Source organism: Pseudonaja textilis, chromosome 7 (genome assembly GCF_049901715.1).
Source record: "Pseudonaja textilis isolate UNSWEBS1 chromosome 7, rPseTex1.2, whole genome shotgun sequence".
NCBI classification, from domain to species: Eukaryota; Metazoa; Chordata; class Lepidosauria; order Squamata; family Elapidae; genus Pseudonaja; species Pseudonaja textilis.
The window spans coordinates 21,006,267-21,022,023 of record NC_141996.1 but is presented as its reverse complement, the minus strand read 5'-3'; the positions used below and the strand labels follow the sequence as shown (position 1 = coordinate 21,022,023).

At 39.1% G+C, this 15,757-nt stretch overlaps 1 protein-coding gene across 3 annotated transcripts in view; it reads right to left on the bottom strand.

Annotated features, from left to right (window-relative positions):
* Positions 1-5,685: 5,685 nt before the first annotated feature.
* The window catches only part of CDK8 (cyclin dependent kinase 8), a 51,493-nt gene continuing 41,421 nt past the window's right edge, over positions 5,686-15,757 (bottom strand). The window contains exons 11-13 of one of the 3 annotated variants that reach the window (XM_026708946.2): positions 13,626-13,704; positions 12,046-12,204; positions 5,686-7,119 (exon numbers count right to left, since the gene is read on the bottom strand). In XM_026708946.2, the coding sequence (XP_026564731.1) occupies positions 6,994-7,119; positions 12,046-12,204; positions 13,626-13,704 (364 nt within the window). In that variant the 3' untranslated portion in view covers positions 5,686-6,993. The remainder of the gene's footprint in view (positions 7,120-12,045; positions 12,205-13,625; positions 13,705-15,757) is intronic. The other 2 variants (XM_026708947.2, XM_087937196.1) reach the window with 2 other exon arrangements.

Sequence of the window (15,757 nt, the reverse complement as noted above, 5' to 3'; positions counted from 1 at the left end):
CTGCTGTAGAATATGGTTATTTAATACTATGAATTGCAGGAAGAACTACTCAGTCCAACCTGGATAAAATTAAGGCTGGCTGCTCTCTATAGTAAGAAAGCAGAAACTCACATACACTACAATAGCAGATAACAGATAACAGATAATCAGAGTTGGAAGAAACATTGTAGGTCATCTAGTCCAAGCCCCCGCCCAAACGGGAGACCCTACACCATTTCTGACAAATGGCAGTCCAATCTCTTCTTGAAAGTCTTAACTGATGGTGCTCCCACAACTTCTGAGGACAAGCTTTTCCACTGGTTGATTATTCTCACTGTCAGAAAGTTTCTCCTTATTTCCAGATTAAATCTCTCCTTGTTCAGTTTCCATCCATTATTCCTTGTCTGGCCTAGAGGTGCTTTAGAACATAGCTTGACCCCTTCCTCCCTGTGGCAGCCCCTCAAATATTGGAAGACCGCTATAAGTTCTTCTTCTAGGACCATGATCCCTGGCTTACTTCAGTTATCATTCTCACAACTACCTTGACCTGTCACTATAGTGTCCCTATTAAGATCAGCAAGGGCACTGTATCTGTTATGCAATAGCACTTAGACTTATCTACCGCTTCACAGTGCTTTTACAGTCCTCTCTAAGCGATTTACAGAGTCAGCCTATTGCCCCCAACAATCTGGGTCCTCATTTTACCCACCTCGGAAGGATGGAAGGCTGAGTTAACTTTGAGCCTGGTGGGATTCGCACTGCCAAATTGCATGCAGCTGGCATCAGCAGAAGTAGCCACAGTACTTCATTCTAACTGCTGCTCCACTGTGGCTCTTGGACCTAGATGATGGAATAGATGATGGGGCTAAAAAAATTTGAGAGAAGTAAACAATGGATGCCAGCCATTAGGGTTAGCATGTGTTGGACCTCTCCAATTGAATAGTGGCAACTTTTAGGATTCAGGGGGTGCACCTTCTCCGTTATAGCACCTGTACTCTGGAATGAAATGCCCTGGGATCTGACATCCTGTTTCAGAGGGCCTTAAGTACATGGTTATTCTTCTAGAATTTGAGCTAGGGTAGAGAGTGGATGTGCATCTGGAGAAGCAGTGGGGAACACAGGGCTTTCCCAAAGAGAATAAGAGGCTGCATAATCCTAAAATGGTGCGGGAGGAGGGAAGACGTTCAGGGTTGCCAAACATAGTCTTTTTCAGGATGTATCTATCTTCAAGGGTCTTCAAACTTGGCAAGTTTAAGATTTCTGGACTTCAACCCCCAGAATTCCTGAGCTAACATAACTGGAGGAGGAATTCTGAGAGTTGAAGTCCACAAGTCTTAAAGTTGTCCAGTTTGACAACCCCTGATCTAGATTTAGAAGTTTGTAGCTTTAGTTTGTCAAGATTCCATCCACTATGTGTAAGCAAATAAAGGAGTGGATCTGATTGGACTTCACTGTATTGTCTCTGGACTTGATCCTGACATGTGGTTTTTCAAGTTTTGTTGATACATATTCCTTGCATTGTTGGCAGATTGTTTTCTATTTTATTATTTGTTTGGCTCTGGTGTTTTTTATGCATTCTACATTATTACATTTTATTCTTTTATCATTGTGAGCTGTCCAGAGAATGGTTGGTGCCTGAATCAATTAAATTAAATTAGTGGGTGGCCAGAATCAAATGGACTACCACATTGTCCTCAGATGAACCAGGAATTATTTCTCGTTACCATGAATTGAACTTGTCTTTATTATGCTATGATTAACTCCCAAATGCTTCCATAGTGTAGACAAGCAGAGTATGATTGCCTATTAGCTAGTATTCAAAGATAACAAAATTTCTAAGTCAACTGTAGCTATTAACCATACATGCCACTAAATATTGTATTATCTTTTGATAGTGACTAGTACAGGTCAATTGCCTCAGTCAGGAAATAGATTGGCATTATTCATTCTTGAACCCTTCACGAACGTGTTGGCTATGTTCCCTCTTCATTATTAAATGCTTTTTAACTGTAATTCTTGGGGTTGCTGACCTTACCACAATGAAATAAATCACTAACTCATTAATTTTCCTCTATTAAAAGCACATCAGGCATTTTACTCATAACAGGATCAATATATCAGGAACCTGGTTTCCTAAAGTGGCAATTTATCCCATGCCTTCGTTAAACAGGAACTCCAAACTTCCCTTGAGTAGCAAATATCACTGAAGTGTGGTTAGCTCCAATATTTCTCAGCAGTAAAATTCTCTCCATGCCATTTCAGAATTAAAATCCCAAGCCAAATTCCAGGCCTGTCTCCAGATGCACTTGAAGAAATGGAACAGAAAATTATTGGCTCTTTCTACAGCTTTAAAAAGTTTTATGTCTCTGGGGAGATGAGTGGGATGCACATTAAAATGATTACGGCTGATTTTAACACTGAGACTGTAAAACCATAGCAATGAAATGAGCCAATATTTTATCACTGAATGTATGATGGTATATTATACCTACCTTGATTATGTGAGGTTTATGCTGGTTTAGAACATAGTCTCTAGGTTAGTGGTCCTGATTTGCGGGGAATAGCATAGTCTAGATCAGGGCTGTCAAACTCGCGTCATCATGGTGGCGTCATCACTTCCCCCCCTTCGCTAAACCAGGCATGGGCGTGGCCAGCGTGACACATCTGGGCCGCGGGCTGCGAGCTTGACAGCCCTGGTCTAAATTAAAGTTGGGCTCTGGTTGCACTTAAGGTATATTGGACAGAATTTGCCCAAACCATCCAATGCTGTCCTTACCAACAGGAAAAAGTGCATAGGGCAATTCAGCATGCCTCAACCTGATAATGCAAGTTCCTTTTCCTCCTCCCTATGTGAAAGCCTCAATTGATCAAAAGCATAAATGGTCTGATGATCATCTTTTTTCTTTTTGTATTTTGCTTTTGATGCCTTCACATCATTGTTGATTCCTGGTGACTGCCTGAACAAATCCCTGCAGTTTTTTGCTAGTGGTTTGCCATTGCCTTCTTCCTAGGATCAAGAGAGAGTGAATGACCCAAAGTTACCCAGCTGACAACTGTATTCAGCTAACAAGAAATGTCCTATTATATGTACAAATCCACATAAGATTAAAATGCACACATGGCTATTATATTATTTTAGTAATTTGGATGAATGCACTTTTGGTAGATCTCAAGTATTCTTACCTTAGCTGGCCTTTTACTCAGAAAAAGCAATGTTTTCTTTTGCTTAGCATGCTCACTGCAGATATTGTCAATTATAAAATATTATGATATATTTTGCTTTAATATGGTCAATTGTGGTTCAATAGCAAACCATGATTTAGTGTAATGTAGAGTAAATATAGAATAGGATCTTGACAATCATAAATGAAAAATTGTCTTAGAAGCGGGGACTTCTCCAATTTTGCTCTCTGCAACCAATTTAGGACGTTTTGCCAAAACATTTACTTTCACTTTTGACAAACATGCCCTTAATTGAACAATGGCTTCACTTAACAACCACGATTCACTTAATAACCATGGTGATGTGCTTAACTACTGCTGCAAAAAGAGGTCACAAAATTGGCTGAGTCACATGAACTGCTTTACAACTGACGCAATTTATGACTGTAATGGACAGGCTCATTACAGTTGTATATTAAGGACTAACTGTACATTGCCTTATGCTAGAAGAAAGCATTACTGTTGTGTGTACAATAACCACCCTTGTTTCAAATCCTGCAACCCAGTCTTTTAAGCTATATATCTGCTTCGACAGAATCTCTTAAACTTTTAAAGACATTTCTATCCCTATCATTTTTAGTTAATCTTCTGTCATACTTTTGATTGCTTGGTCTGTTAGCTGGTCTGCATTACACCTTAAGAGAAGCTGATTTTTCATTATATCAAAAATACAAGTACTTTTACAGGTATCTTCCATGACTCATTGTACCAAACTCAAAGTTTTGGGCGTGTACAAGAGAAGGGGGCATGTATATACGTGGCTAGTTGTCACCTGGGCTGAATCGGTGAGAATATTTCTTTTTTCAAATTTCTTTAGCCACCCATCATATATATAGCTATGATTCTGTGCAGCTAGCAGCTAAAATGTAAACACAAGATAAAGGGTAGTACAATTTAAAAACAAAAAAAAAATTACAATGTAAAAGTATTCCAAAGCTATCATAAAATACAAAAACTTAACAGCTCATAATCCCATTCATCAGAACAATCAGTACATCCCCCACCATGGGTCTCACCACAACACTGGGCCCGTGTGTGTGTGTGTAGCGGGGAAAGACTTTGTGTCTTCAGGGCCCTGCAGAAAGCCAGCCAGGTTGAGGCCAGTCTGATCTCTGGAGGAATGATATCCCATAGGGCAGATGCCATGGCAGAAAAAGCTCCTTTCCTGGGTTCTGCTACAACACATTCTGGCTGCTGAGATCTGCCACATGCTCGTCCTGCCCAAACTGATTGGTATTGATAGATGTTATTGGGGGGAGGGGGTCCCCTTTAAGTAACCTGACCTCCCCCCGCCCCATGCCACGTATGGTTTCAGCAGCAGGAATTTTGAACACCGGGAATTGAACCTGGAACAAACTGGCAGCCAAGGCAGCTCATGCAGCAGAAATGTAACCTGTGCAGATCATGGAGCACATACAATAGTGTGTACGGCTACGTTTTGATCCAGTGGAAATTTCCGAATGCTCTTCAAATGCAGCTCTATGTAGCACATTGCAGTAATCCGTATGAAATAACTGAAGTATGATTGATCAGAAACAGGGCTTCCTGGGCTAAGAAGGGGCACAACTGGTACACAACATCTAATATTTTTGGAATGCTTTTCGGAGCAGAAGTCAGGTAGGATTTTCATAAGGTAGTCCTCATTTAAGAACTGCCTCATTTAGCGACCATTTGCAGTTATGGTGATGAAGAAATAGCTTTACAGCCATTGATGACCTTCTCAGGTTTATTAAGCAAAGGGAAGCTGAAGTAAGGCGACAAAGCACAGTAGACAATGGTGTCACTTAGCACATGAAGATTGAGTTGCTGGCCCCAATTCTGGTCTCTGAATGAGGACTACCTTTATTTTAATTTCTATACAGAACAAATCGGTATTGTTGTGGTTTGCTGGTAACAGGTGCGGATGGCTGAGGTCTCAGAGAGTGAAGACTCAGATGAGGGGCCTGCATGTGATGCAGGGATGGGGCCAGGACCATCAGGAAGTGGAATGCTGCCTTCGGAGATGGTGGAGGCTGGCAGCAGTGATGCAGAGGACCCCGAGGAGCCTGTGCCCAGTACATGTGCGCACAGGGCTGCTCGAAGGAAAGAGCAGCTGCAGCAGCCCAGGCAACTCGGGAGTAAGGCCCCTCCCTTAAGAGATAAAAGCTAGCTGAGAAACCGGAGTTCTTTGCAGGAAGCAAAGAAGTGTTTGCACTCAAGCCTTGTGGACGTTCGGAGTATCTTGGTTGGTGTTTGGAGACTCTTTGTGTTTGAAATATTTCTTAGTAACTTTATCTAGTATTCTTGGCGGCCTTGCACAACCTTGGCAAGGCCCATTCTTATCAGAGACAATTAGTTTGAAACGGCCTTTTAACCCTGAAGGAACAGAATTTGTAAAGAATCATTAAAAGGTTTTGCTGTTACCTCTGTTTTGTGTTTGTTTCCTTGGAACAAGGTTTGGATCAGAACAGGTATCAACTGATAAAGCACAGATATAATCATATGCAGATTTATGAAAAATATTTTTATTATGTAACACCTTGTTTTTAACAATGTTGATTTCTTTTAAAATTCAGAATACCTGCATCATTCATGTAAAATAGCTTGATACAGTACATGGTATAGTTTTTCCTCAAATTCTAATGTTCTCCTAAGACCATAATCCTTTATTAAGGGCGACCTCCCCTCCCCCCCCAAACCAGCCTTTCCCATCCTGGGGGTCTCCATATGACCAACTCCCCCAGTTCTAGCCATGCTGGCTGAACACACGTGGAACTGAAATCCAATTCATCTGGAAAGTTCCAGGATGGGTAAGAGTGCCCTAAAGAAACGTGCGAACATCTTTAAAAATATTTAAGAAAATTTAAAATCCACTACATCAAGCCAGCTCTCAAAAAGTCATGACAAACATATCTGGATGAATGCCTCACTGTGTTTTTTGCAGGGTAACATCACTCATGCTTTTTAAACTTCCAAAGCATGCTCACAAATCAGTTAACACCAAGAGGGGGGAAAACATTGCCTATGACAATCAGTATAGTTTGCTGAACCAAACAGCTTTATCTTAATAACACACTCATTACTATCAAATAGCAGCTTTAATACCAGTCAAGTCATAGATCTGAGAACAAAATAAACTTATGTTGAAAATTAATCTTTGGGAAGCTTGTAAATCTGCTGGAAAAAAATGCTTATGTTTCTTTTTTATTATGTCTTTAAAAAAATCTCTGCAGCAAATTTGTTGGTCATAAAACATTGCTCAATGTGGAAAATGGATCAACCCACAAAAAAGTCACTAAAAATCAATGTATATCAAAAATTCTCTCAATTGAAGCCATAGATAGTTTGTTTTCATCTCATTAACACATACTGTATACTTCAAATACCAGTTAAGATATTTGTGTGTGTGTGTGTGTGTGTGTGTGTATTATTGGTCAGATAATGTTGTCAACATCAATAGAATTCACAACAACAAAAATGCTTGCCCCTAGCACATTTCACAGCTTCAACTGCTACAGACTGTCACTGAAAACAATGCATTGGTCAGTCTGAATCATGTCAAGTAAACTATGGAAGTAGCATATCCACAACACAAACTGTGCTAGTACTTTCTTTTCAAGTCTCATTCCATCAACAGGTACAATCTGTGGGAGGGACTCCTCCCAGCCTGTGAAAAGTAGCAGAACGTGGCTATCAGACATTTTGACAGTTCCAGTACATTCTTGCAGCCCAAAGCCAGGTTCTAGGCAGACAGCAGCACGGCCAGTCCTGCAGTCTTAGCAACAGTGCATTGACTTTATATTCAGATGCAGCTCAGTACCGGTGTGTCTGATGAGAGTACTGTGGAGGCTGCTGGGAGGTAGTTGAATATCCCATGCTACTCTGGGGCTGTGATGTGCTTGGTCCAGGGTTAGGATAGGCAGCATGGGGGTTGGAACGCTGAAAAAGAATCACAACACAGTTGACGTTGTATACAAAATGCAGCTCATGTTAAAGAGATGACAAAACATGCTTCATCCAATCTGAGTTGGCTTAACCTTTGCTCCCGGTGACCGACTCAAGATTGCATCCTGCAACGTTATCCTGAGCGCATACTGTGTTTCCACGAAAATACAACCTACTCTGAAAGTAAGTCCTAGATTGATTTTTACACATAAGCCCAATATAAGTCCTATCCCCAAAATAAGCCCTAATTAAGACCCCACCCACTCCAGGTGCACAGGTAAAAATGAAGCTAGGGTGGGGATGGGGGGTGGTGGAGCTGCCCTACTACTGACCTTCAGACAGTTGCACATCTTGGCCCTTTTCTTCTGCAGTGGGAAAGGCTTTCCTGAAGGCCTTTGTAGCCAATAACTCCGGATCGATCCGGAGCTGTGTTATCCGCTGCAGAGGATTTCAGGAAAGCCTTGCCAGCCAAAGAAGTTCCTGAAGGCCTCTGACAGTGAAAACGAGGGCGGGGGTGATGCACACAAGTGAGGGGAGTCAGTGGACGACATCCCCTCCCCCCCCAAAGACCCAGTGCCTTTTTTGGTGGCGAAAAAATAAGAATAATAAGACAGGGTCTTATTTCGAGGAAACATGGCATATTTACTTTTATTCACCAAACATGCTTGCTTTGATTCATTCTTCTAAATATTCACAAGAACACTAATGCCAAAGATTAACCCCCACCACAAACCACAAGCCCTATAAGTGGTCTTAATGTATACCAACACAATGATCATTTTTACATTAAAAAAACCCCGATTTCTGCCTATCCTCTTTAAGCAGACTTGATGACAAATGGATAACAACATTTCAGAAATATTTTGTCCATATAATCAGACTACCTCAAATACACTTTCCTGCTCAAGAACATATGCTGAGTATGGTAGAATGTGTCCTACTTAAATCATATATTTACCATGTGGGAGTATAAAAATGTACTGAAATATAAAAAACTGGAGAACTGACAAGGGAGTTGGGTGGCATATAAATTTAAGATATTATTATGAATTTGTCTTGATCTTTTCACACATATAGCAGATAAAGTAATAATTTCAAAATTTCCCCAATGCCATTATAATCAGAAGTGTTTAAGACAGCAGGCTGAGATCTTGAGCTTGATTATTTTCAACAAATGAATAAGAAAAAGTAAATCCTCTTTGATGCAATGAACTATCTGTGGCACTCATATTTTACTCTAGAGACAGGCTGGGATTTTAACTTGCCCAATTGCTTGCATTATCTTTAGCTCTTATCGCTGCTTACTCCAATATTCCTGAGAAAATGGTTTTCTGTGTTTGGTGCAAGGGATTTCAGTGGGGAGATGGGAAAACTCAATTCTGCAAACAGAATTCCATTCTCTCAACAGAATGAGTATTAAGACAATACCTTCACAGTCTTCCTGATTACTTCGATATCAAATATTTCCTTGATCTTGTTTGCATTTTAAATGTATATGCATAATTTTGAGCATTCAAATGTAAATTCTTAGGCACCACAAAGAAGTATCTTCTCTAGGATCATCTGTTCTCATCATGGTCCTCGGATTTCCAAAAGTGTACTATTGCCAGTAAAACTAATTTCATCCTCCTTGCCACTGGGCTACCCTCTTTTTTTCAACCTTTCCAGGGTTATAGACTTCTCCAGAGAACTACCTCATTACACAGTGCGTCCAAAGTAGCATAATTTGTGCTTGGTCATTTGTACCTTCAGTGGCTTGATTTGTTTGATGATTCATTTCTTTTCTTGGCTATCCAGGTTATTATCATGAGCAGACCTGGGCGTTTTACAGCCCCGAGCCACATCCAGCTCTTTGGTTGTCACTTGACCCCACATGTGAGGTCACTTGGAAATTAAAAATCAGACTTAAATAGGTGCACCTCAGGGGGCAGGAGAAGAAGCGAAGTGAGGGCTGCCTCTGCACAGCTGCCGCGCTCCCCTCCAGTTGGACGGTAGCAATGAGTGGGCAGGGAAAGTGCTTTTCTGCACCTGCACAGTGTTTGCCCCTCACCTGGAGCCACCTGAGGCAGCATTAGTCACTGTGTAAGGGGAGCTGGGCTTGTTCGCCCACTGTCGCCTCAGATGAAGTGTGGCCTTGCAGATGACTAGGCAGAGCGCAGCCAGTAGCTACTGGTTCTGCCCTCCATGACAGCCCCGTTTTTTCAGGGGGCCCCTTGAGAAAATGAATCGCCTGCTGATGAGCCTTCTCCAATGGCAAAGTTCAAACGCACATTAATAATCTTTCCCTCCTGCTTCTTGAAAGTCCTGCTTTCACTCCATAGAATATCACAGGAAAAACCATTGCTTGCATGGTTTTTATCTTTGCAGGTCACTGTGGCATCTGATCATGTCTTCCAGAGCTTTTACTGCTACTCTATCAAGGGCTAATTTGAAAGGCATTTATTGTCTGCTGGTTCCTTTACTAGTGATAGTTGATTGATAAAAAGCAAAAGATGTCTAATACTTTGATATCTTCACTGGCAATTCATTTCATTTTCATTTCTAATGGCTGTAGAATTTTTGCACCGGTAGCTATCAATGCATAACTAATAGCTTTACACACAAAAAAACCCCCTCTCTACGTATGCTATATTAATTGGCAATATTTTCAACATACCCAGGAAAATGAGTGCTAGATTATAAAGAGATTCTGAAATTTGATTATTTGAAACAATAAATTATTCAGATGTCTCCTAGGAAGCCTACCGAGCATCATAGGATAACAGACATGTAAAGAAATATATTCACTTTTTCCTTATTAAAACTATGAAGTTATACTCCATTATTTAAAAATAACAGTTAAATGCTGGTTAACCTTATGATATGAAAAAAAAAAACCTACAAATTGGACAAAATCTGCTTTAGTACATTCAACAACCGTATTTGTCACATATGACTTATATGCATGTTTCTTCTATTGAAAAGTAGTTGTATAAGTTGTTTTTTTTACAGAAACAATATTGTCATGGATAAAATGCTGCTCACTAGTATTTTGTTTGACCTCAAAGCTCATCTTGCAATGTTTTATTTTTGTTCACAGGGAACATTCTACACCTTCTGACTCTTTTATGTACTTTCATTGATTCCAACATTTTTCTTTGACATAAGGTAGGCAGATGTGTGACAGTCTGAAACAGAAATATCCATTAAATGCTGGATTGCAACATAGCCTTGTCCTTTACTCAGAATAGATCAGCGTGCCACAAAACGGCACATTCTTTTCAAATGACTTGTGAAAAGCTGAGTCTTGGCCTTCTTTTGTGTGCCTTCTGCAAATAATTTCTACTGAACAGAGACCAAACCAAGGATATGTTAGATAAAAATAGGGTGAGCAAAAGGAAAAGGAGTCATGTTCTCATCTGCTTACTAAATACATTCATAAATCAATCTCCTAAATTGTCAAAAGATTCTAGCATCTGAATGTGTAATCTGATTTTACTGAATAACACACTGGATATTTTTTCCCCAAAAGCTTTGCTTCCCAAAAAAACATTTGGTAATTATGATACACCCTTTCAAACTGAACACATTTCAGAAAGACTGTATCAAGTGGGAATCTTGAGAAATACAAAATTAACTTTTAATAACTGTAATGTATTTAATCGCCTGTTTCCGACACACTGCATGAATTCAACAGGGCTAAAAATGTTTTGCTGCTGGTTTTTGTTTGTGCTCAGTGTCTAATGCATCTCACTGTAGTGTACAACAATAGTCATTCAGCACTGATGGATTCCAATTGCTATGATGCTTTACCCCTTTGAAGCATGAATGGAGAAAATGAATCTTTAAGTGACATCTTGCATTTCATTGTCTTCTATACATACAAGTTTGTCAGCTGAATATAGTCTAGTGACCTGTAGTTACCAAGAAAATTCTCAGCGACATTTGGGAGATGACCAGGGTGAGACTGAGGGAGGGGTCAAATGCACCATCAGTCATGAATCCCTGCACAATCACAAGAGATCTGAGACCAGCCCTCCTTGAATTCCTCTCTTATCTCCTGTTGATTTCCCTTGACTGCTCATTGGTCAGATTCTTGTAGAGCTTATGCTTGCAATAAATCTTTATATTCATTTGAACTGCCTGAATCTCCTGATTTCCCCAGTGCTTGACACAACATCCTCGAATGCTTTCTAGGTGATTCTTTTTCTGGCTCCACTAACAGATTTTTGAACATTTGTCACTGATGATATGTCTGATCTGTGGATCAACACAAAAGCCTTCCTTAATCTTGGCATCAGTTATTCTTGGAAACATCTGTCTCAAAATAGCAAAGCGTTCACTTTCTTTGTTCATTGCCTTTACAAAATTTTTGCAAAAAATATTTTTGTCGGGTCAAGAAGTTGTTCATGGGCCACATTTTTCTGTCCTGGAACCTTCTTTTTAATGTAACATGACTCCTTGCACAGCTGTCCCATTTGCCTGTGTAACTTGGTGTAGCTGAGCTGCATTCCAAGCAGAAGAGCTTTTATATTCTAGTTGTACTTGGTGTGCAAGATGTGCTTCAACAACAGCTTCATGTTTTCATTTCTTTCATGTGTGCTGCATAGCCAACATTGCTATTGTGTAAAAACAAGGGATTTCTATAAAATGGTTCATGATAGATTAAATTCCAGGTTATTTTCCATGATTGGCAGCTAAAAATCTGTAAGATACAAAAGTGTTCAGGATGCAAAATCTTTGTTGTCATGAATCCTGGTGGGAAAGCAATATCAAAATGAAGACATTTTATGCCCAGATGTTATTACTAATCTTTTTTGAAATAATAAAAGTGGAGTCAAACAGATACACGTACAATGATTTACTTGAAACTTGTGCTAAAATGAATATTTCGCAAAGTAATGCAACAAAGACAAGGAAACAGATGTGAAAAATGGATACCTGATAATCTGAGGTCATAATAAGTCCACCTGAGGTAGTGGTAGGAGGAACTACTCTCACTTTTTTCAAAGGAGGCCCTTGTGTGTGACTGTTGTCTTGATTCCCTGGGTGGCCAGTTCCATTTGTGTGGTTATTGCCCTGCTGCTGCTGCTGGTTCTTCTCAAGTGATTAAAGAAAAAAGAAAAATACAACTCAGAAGCAATTCAAATGCTGGAAATATGAAATTCTCTGTAAGATCAATGGGACACCAAGGTGATACTAATAGCTGCACAGATCTAAAGCAAAGATAAACTATCAAACTATTCAGTCTATTAATTTTTTTTACTTGGAACTAAATTGAGATTATATGTATAGGTAATCCTCCCTTAACAATAAAAGTATGATTGGTTAGCAACCATTCGAGGTTACAATGGACTTAAAAAGTTACAACTGCCACACATGCACCCCAGTCATATGATTGCATTTTAGGTGCTTGGCAACTGGCTTGCAAATACGATTGGAAGTAGCATGGTCACGTGAGCGTGATTTGTGATGTTTCTGCCAATTTCCAGAAGAACTTTCCCACACTTGGGAGAATGGATTTGCTTAACAACCATGTGTTTTGCTAAAAGACCATAGTGATTTCCCTTACCACTGTCATAAAAACAACTGTACAATTGAGTCAGGTCACATGGTGACCTACTTAATGACCTCATCAACTTACAACCAAAATTCTGGTCCCAAGGTCAGTTGCTAAGTGAGGGCCTCATATGAAGTAAGCATTTTAGATTTGCAGTTTTAACTAAAGCTGAGTAATAAGAAAATAAACTCTAGTCCTGAGGATAATAAAAGCTTTTCCTGTCCTCCAGGAAATAATCTGAGTGCACTGTATTATCTAAGGTCTTCTATTGTGTATAGCAAAGCCCTTGTAAAACCACACATTGTTGGGATCCAATGTTATTTACAGCTTTATGAAAAGCAATTGTTTTTAGGTTTTTAGGTCTATTTTCTTGCTACATCTTATTCAGTCCTAAAGTGGGCTATTCATTAATACATGCCCAAAACTATACCTGCTATTCTTAAAATGTTTCATTTTACTATTGTCCTTTGTTCTTGTAATAGTGAAGTTTGTTTTCACAAAGATTTATACAACATTGTGAAGTCTACAATTCTGCAAACACCAATATTTCAAATCACATCCAAACCAGGCATCCCTCCAAACATCCAAATACATTTATAACTCTACAAATTATGTGAGCTGTCAATCTCCGACATTAAGCTTTTTTATATTTGGTAGACATTCTTAAATTTCTCACTGTTAATGTTTAGTACTGGCAATAACTGATAAATATAGCGATATTCCCATATTATCAAATATTCATTTTGTTCTCACATGTGATATTTAATTCTCATATTCTGACAAGGTACAGTTCAATAAAATTCCACTAAATATAAATAGAAAAATACACATTCACATTCTTATTATGTGATTATTATAACACCAATCTAATTCTCCAAATCACAGACAAGTATAAAACTATACAAGATGGGGAAAAATTGTCCAAATGTACTTTTGTTATACCCCTTGATGTGATACCTACTTTGTCTCCTTTGTCATCAGGCTCCTCTTCAGTTAAAAATTCTCGTTTTGGATATGGGATCTGGCAGCCTGCAAACACACTGCAAAAGCCCATTGTTTTAGTGTATTAATGAAGAAATGTATGAAGAAGGATAACTGCAAGCAAAGGTAGTCCTCACTTACTGACTCACTCAATTAGTGACTGTTCAAAGTTACTATGGTATTAAAAATAAATCAAGCTTTGTGACCAAACCTCATATTTATGACTACTGCAGAGTTCCACAGTCACGTGATCATCATCTGAGCACTTTGCAGCCAGCATGTATTTATGTTGTAGGGTCCCACAGTCATTTGATCACATGTTTCCCAACTGGTTTGTGACAAGCAATTGATGGGAGTGTGGAATGAAAATCATAAGTCATTGTCATGTGATATTTCTCTTAAAGACCATGGTGGCGTGCTTAACGACCGAGTGGGAAGTGGCATTGTAAATCTCTAGTGGCCACATAATTTGTGGTGCTTAGCAATGGATTTGCCAGTCAAATTGGAGTCACTAAGCGAGGACAATCTGTATCCATTTTCTTCCCTATAATTTCTAACTTTACCTTAATAACAAGTTTCACCCCATGATTAAACGTGGTAATAAAACATTTTTCACTATGAACTAAGACCCGCTTCATCGGTTCTTTGCAGTTTGATTTTAGGGATTGTGTGTAATCATTAAGTGTTTGATGAGAGCTTTGGGGTTGGAGATTAGCAGGCCCGTGTTTGAGACCTGAGGGCTGCTGGATGGCAGGGTGAGCTCCTGTCATTCACTCCAGCTCCTTGACATGGATATGAAAAGAGCCCCCATGGGTATCCCCCAGCAAATGGTGATATCACTGGCCAATCCCCTCAAACTGGAAGTGCCTTAAATGGCGCCTCTGACACGAAAGAAATGGGACCCCGCCAAGGCATCCTGACGTTGGTTTATGATTAGCATGGCTTCTGCTGATTTACAGCGGAAACATAAAATAGAATCATCGTCAGCAGCACAATTCTATGACCAGATCCCCAGTATTGCACCCTCACAACAATATACTCTTTGTAGATTGGCTTTGAAATATTGGGGCAAGGTGATAGCTTGTGTATGTCTTGACATAATTGCCAGAAAGTTGAAAAATAATCACCCTGTTGTAGTCAATCATGTAGATTGTCAGTTTACAGAAGTGATCCAATAGTTTACTATTGTCAACTGTATTAAAGTCTAAGGCTGTACATTACAGTGCTTCATGTCTGGAGGATGTGGATATAACTCTAGAGGACACCTTTTTCCTCTGAATTCAAAGTTCTGCACCTCCTTATTAAAATATTTTACAAGACCAAAGAATAAAAAAGTTCCACTGTCTGTCAATAACAGTAATCCAATAAAATGATTAAAATCAATTCAATCCCAAAATCACACCTCAGATCAGGCTGAAACCAGTGTATTCTAAGAATGTCTTCTACCATCCTCTTCAACATACCACACAAAACACCCATACTTTCAAGCCATACAAGCCCTGAACCAGGACAAATACCATGATCCTCTATCTCAATAAATGTTATTTATAACCATAAGTAAATTAGAAACATAATCTAAACTTAACATTGGGTAAAACAGTTTAACCAATAAAATATTTAATTAATACTACATAAAAGACTTTAAATTCCAGCTCATTGATTCGTTACCAAAAGCCTTGCTTTTACAGCCATACTTAAAAATCTGGCTGTTGCCACTGTAATTTTAGGATTTTCATCTACAATTGAATTACATTTGCACACTCCAAAACATCTCTAAGACTTAAAATAGATAATGTTCTGACAGAGACTGTTATAATATTCATTATATAATACAATATGATCCACCATTTCAAGATCAGTACCATTATAAGGACAAAACCTTTGGTGAGAGATAGGATTTTCTTTTTTTCTTTTCTTTTTTGGAATCTGCCATATACAGGTGAAACTTGAAAAATTAGAATATCGTGCAAAAGTTCATTTATTTCAGTAATGCAACTTAAAAGGTGAAACTAATACATAAGATAGACTCATTACATGCAAAGCATGTTCAAGCCGTGATTTGTCATAATTGAGATGATTATGGCTTACAGCTCATGAAAACCCCAAATCCAC